We start from the raw sequence: 4,056 nt of genomic DNA, 5'->3' as shown, positions 1-4,056 counted from the left end.
GGAGTCCTGCCGGGAGCTGGGGTGCCCGCGAGGAGCCTCGTTTTTTGCGTGTGGGGGTGGTGAAGCTGTTTTCTCCAATGGCTTCATTCCCCACAAATGACTAAATTGGCCTCCAAGGGTAGCGAGCGGAGTTGCCTGTAATGACATAATGGTTTGTTAATGGGTTTGTGGTTCTGTCAGGCTGGGGAGGGGTGCTCGGGGCTGCCCGGCGCTGGGGCTGGGTGGGGGAGAGCTGGCAGCCGGGTCTGAGCAGGCTGGGAGCGAGAAGCGCCGTATCGCTGCCAGGGTCTTCCCTCTGCTCGGGGTGTTCATGGTCGTTTCTCGTGTTCTGGCCTCGTGCAACTCCTCCAGGCTAATTAGGCGGCGTTTCAGCAAAGGTCACTCCAAGGTGCCTGATGCAGCAGCTCCGGTGGCTCGGGGACGGCTTTGCTGTCAGCTCCAGGAGTCCCGTCCTGCTGGGGAGGGCTGGGTTGTGTGGGCGATGGGTTTTGCTCCTGTGCTGGTGGGATACGGGGTGCAGGGGGCCGGCGTCTCTCCTGCTGGGATCTGCACCGTGATGGGCCGGTCCTCGCTGGCCCCGCTCTCCTTCGGGATGCTGGGATGGCCGTGGTCTCCTGAGCGGGTTGGACACTGGGCTTGCTGGGACGTGGATGGTTGGTCTCAGCAGATGCTGCTTCTCTTTTCCTCTCCTGGATCCCCAGGTTGGAGATAAGGTCTGCAGGAACTCGATTTTCTGCCGTGGGCTTTGCTGGGTGACTGCTGTCAGCTGCGTTGCACCCGTCTTCTTTGGTTGACTGGGGGGAAAAATTTTTCCATGGTTAAGAGCTGAAGGAATGTTGCCTCCCACCAGTACAGGGTGGATTTGGTGCTCACCGCCAGTCGCTTGTGGCTGACGAGATGGGCTCAGAGCAACTTTCGGCTTAATTCACGGCTCTGCGTGTGTCAAGCTTCTGTTCCTGCTCTGCGAGTGTCTCTGGGCTCCTGTGGTCTGTGGTGGGTGATATCCAGTCCGGCTCTTTTCCCGGCGTCGTTTGGATGCTGCAGAACTCGAGGGCAGGAGGAGGAAGCGTGGACGTATGTTGTTTTGGTGAAGACTGAGTTGAAGTGGAGGATTCAGTCCATGTGAGTTGTTTCTCGCTCTCACCCAGCTGCTGAACTTCCTACCGATGGGAAATCTCAGAAATCCGTGTAAAATGTTGGCATAAACTGTGGCTGTGTTGGTAACAGCAGAATGCCAGCAGTGCTCCTTCCCGTCTGCCTTGGTGGGTGGAACAGAGCTGTTGCTCTATTATGAGCTGATATTAGCCCAGAAGCGTAATTTAGTGTGTGCACGTGTGCTGATAACCGGTGAATTGTTCTCCTTTGGGGGGAAAAAACCCAACCCTCAAATAGGTGCGAGAGGCTTCAAATGAAACCACTTCCAAACGTTTTAACGGGATTTTATATGTTGGGATGATGAGTGTTCTGAGAATTTTTATTTGCAAGCTTATAGTATTAAACATTCATTCCCAGCTGTGAACAGTGACGTGTCGGACACAAACGAGAAGGATTTGCTCTGCCCGGGGAGGCGAGGAGGGTGCACCCATCTGCTCTGCTCTCCCGGGAAGCTTCGGTGCACAGCGACGCGAGCGCCGAGCTCCGGTTTCTCCTCCCTGTGGGGTGGCTGAGTGTCATCTCCTGGGGGCAGCCCTTCTGCAGGGGCAGCGGTCCTCGCTCCCGGCTGGTGTTATCCGGGCTTTGCAGGAGGACAAGCTGAAGGTTCAGGGTCAGCCGCTTGCTGGGAGGAGGCTGAAGGGTGAGGAAGACATCCAAGAGGAAGGCTGGCAGCCCTGCTTGCAGTGGACAAGGGGAGATGGTCTCTGAGCTCCGGTAGATCTTGGAGGTGTGGTCACTTGCCTGGGTGCAACGGGACCAGTTCCTCTGGCCAGCGCAGCCAGCTTGCGCTATTCTATCCTGGAGCAACCTTGTCTGACCCAGTGCAGACCTGCTGCCCGGTGCTGGGACGGGCGTTGCACGACGGTCCTGTGGGTGCTGGAAAGAGCTTTGGCAAAGCTGCGGCACGCGAAAGCTGCGCTCGTGCTCCCCTCCTGGGTGGGGGTGAGGTCCTGGCACCGGGGATGCGTTTCTCTGCTCTCCTCAACCCTGGATTCAAGTTTCGGGGGTGCCACACTCCATGCCTCAGTTTCCCAGCATTTTCTCTGCCTGGATCTGGTGAATCCCTTTAGCACTGCAGCAGGGAAGCGCTGGAAGGAGCAGGTTTGTGCGGGGAGAGCACGGGGCTGGCTCCAGCGGCGTTTGGAAAGCAAGCTTCCCGAGCCCCGCTGCCGTTCCTGGGTCCTCACCAGAGGGGTGTTTTTGTTTCCGTCCATCTCGATGGCTCCGGGTGTAGCTCTCCTACCCTTCACCTGCATTTTGCAAGCCTGTGGGGAGGTGGTATCCTCCGAACGCGGCGCGAGGGCATTCGGTGCGCTGGCTGCCGGCACAACCCCTAATTGCGCAGGGACCCAACCTGTTCGTCCGAGGGTTTGGCAACACCTGGTCCGGAGAAACCGCGCGCCGGCTGTTGTGAAACAGCCTCTTGGCTCCGGCTGCCATACTTGCTTGGGGTTTTTTTTTTTCTTTCCAAAGACTTTATTAATTACCTAGTTAGCGATGTACGTGGTAGCAGGATGGAGACCCAGCTTTACTGGTTGCCTGCCCTACTTAGACCAAAGCACTGCTCGAGGAGCCGGAGGAACACGCAGCGTCGGGCTGTCTCCAGCTTCTCTAGAGGCTGGTGAAGGTTCTCCTGGGCTGAGAAGGTCAAATGGTGATTTCTTCTGGTGGGATGCCCTGAGCATCCTCATCTCTACTAACAATGTTTTTTCTTATTTCCATAGGAAACACAGACTGACGAGAACTCAAAGTGCCTTTTCCCCGGTTGTGTTCAGCCCCCTCTTCACAGGTAAGGATTTGGAAGCTTCACGGACACCGAGCGTTGCCTCCGTGCTGAACCAGGCTCTGTGCAAGAGCCCCTTTGGCCCCAAACCCCCAACAAGAGGAGCTGTAAACAACGTGGCCGTTGCACGTCAGCGTTTTGCAATTCCTCCTGTTGAAACGTGCATTTGTTGCGCTCTCGGAGTGCAGGACTCTTTGCATCCCAGAGGTTTGGATAATCCCCTGTAGATCCAGAGCAGTTGGATGCTCCCCTCCCGTGGGTGGCGAGGGGCCAAGCCCCAGCCCTGCATCCCCCCTGGACCGCCCACCACTGTCGGCATCTCCGCTGCGTGACGGCTGTGGGAACTGAAACCTCCTTTTGCGGAGCACTGTCACCTCCTGCACGCTTCCCTCCTCTCCTCGTGTCCCCCTGGTTTCTGACCTTCCCTTTTCTGCTGCCGGCGGGGAGCTGGCTGGTTTATAAATGGCACGAGGGGGAAGTCCTGCTCCGCTGGCGGCTGAAAGCTGCGGTACAGAAAGCTCCTCGTCACCGTCATGTGCCTGTTGTGGCGTGGGCTCGTCGGCAAAACACCCTGGGCACAGGGCGTGGGGCTTCCCCGGGAGAATCCCCTCTCGAGACACGCGTGAGCGGGGATCTGAGGTCTCCTGTGGGTCCTTATCAGCTGCGGGGGGTTTTGTTGCGAAGGTCAGATTCAAAATAAGTTCATGTTGAGGGTCGAGATGTGATTGTGTGATGATAGCAGGGGTGGGGAGAGCCAAAAGCTGCCTCTCGCTGCCGGTGTTGGGTGGCTGGAGAGCTCGGCACGGGGTGTGTGTCCCCGAGCAGGACCAAGTGGCAGTGAAGTCTTCCTGAGAACAGCCTGAAATGTCAGAGAAGTGACCTTCAAGGCAGAGCGTTCGCTTGACTCGCCTGAAACAAGTAACTGGGAGCTGCTGGGCTGCTCCGGCGGTTTCTCGGAGCTCGTTCGGCTCTTGCAGCAGTGGAGTGACCGGGGGGGGATCCGGCTGCGGCGCCGCTTGTTGGCTTCTCCGTCCCCACCTGCCTGCAGCCCATGTCGCGATAGCGAGGCGATACACAGAGAACACGCTCCCGGCGGGGTGCGACCGGCTTTCTGCTGG

At 58.1% G+C, this 4,056-nt stretch overlaps 1 protein-coding gene across 1 annotated transcript in view; it reads left to right on the top strand.

Annotated features, from left to right (window-relative positions):
- Window positions 1-2,879: 2,879 nt before the first annotated feature.
- SOCS7 (suppressor of cytokine signaling 7) overlaps window positions 2,880-4,056 on the top strand; it is a gene marked incomplete at its 5' end in the record, with an annotated part of 10,987 nt that continues 9,810 nt past the window's right edge. Inside the window, one exon of the mRNA XM_010084583.1 lies at window positions 2,880-2,944. Within this exon, the coding sequence (XP_010082885.1) occupies window positions 2,880-2,944 (65 nt within the window). The remainder of the gene's footprint in view (window positions 2,945-4,056) is intronic.

Source organism: Pterocles gutturalis, unplaced genomic scaffold (assembly GCF_000699245.1).
Source record: "Pterocles gutturalis isolate BGI_N339 unplaced genomic scaffold, ASM69924v1 scaffold3540, whole genome shotgun sequence".
Classification (NCBI taxonomy): Eukaryota; Metazoa; Chordata; class Aves; order Pterocliformes; family Pteroclidae; genus Pterocles; species Pterocles gutturalis.
The sequence above is the reverse complement of the archived record's forward strand: the minus strand, read 5'-3'. Positions and strand labels throughout refer to the sequence as shown.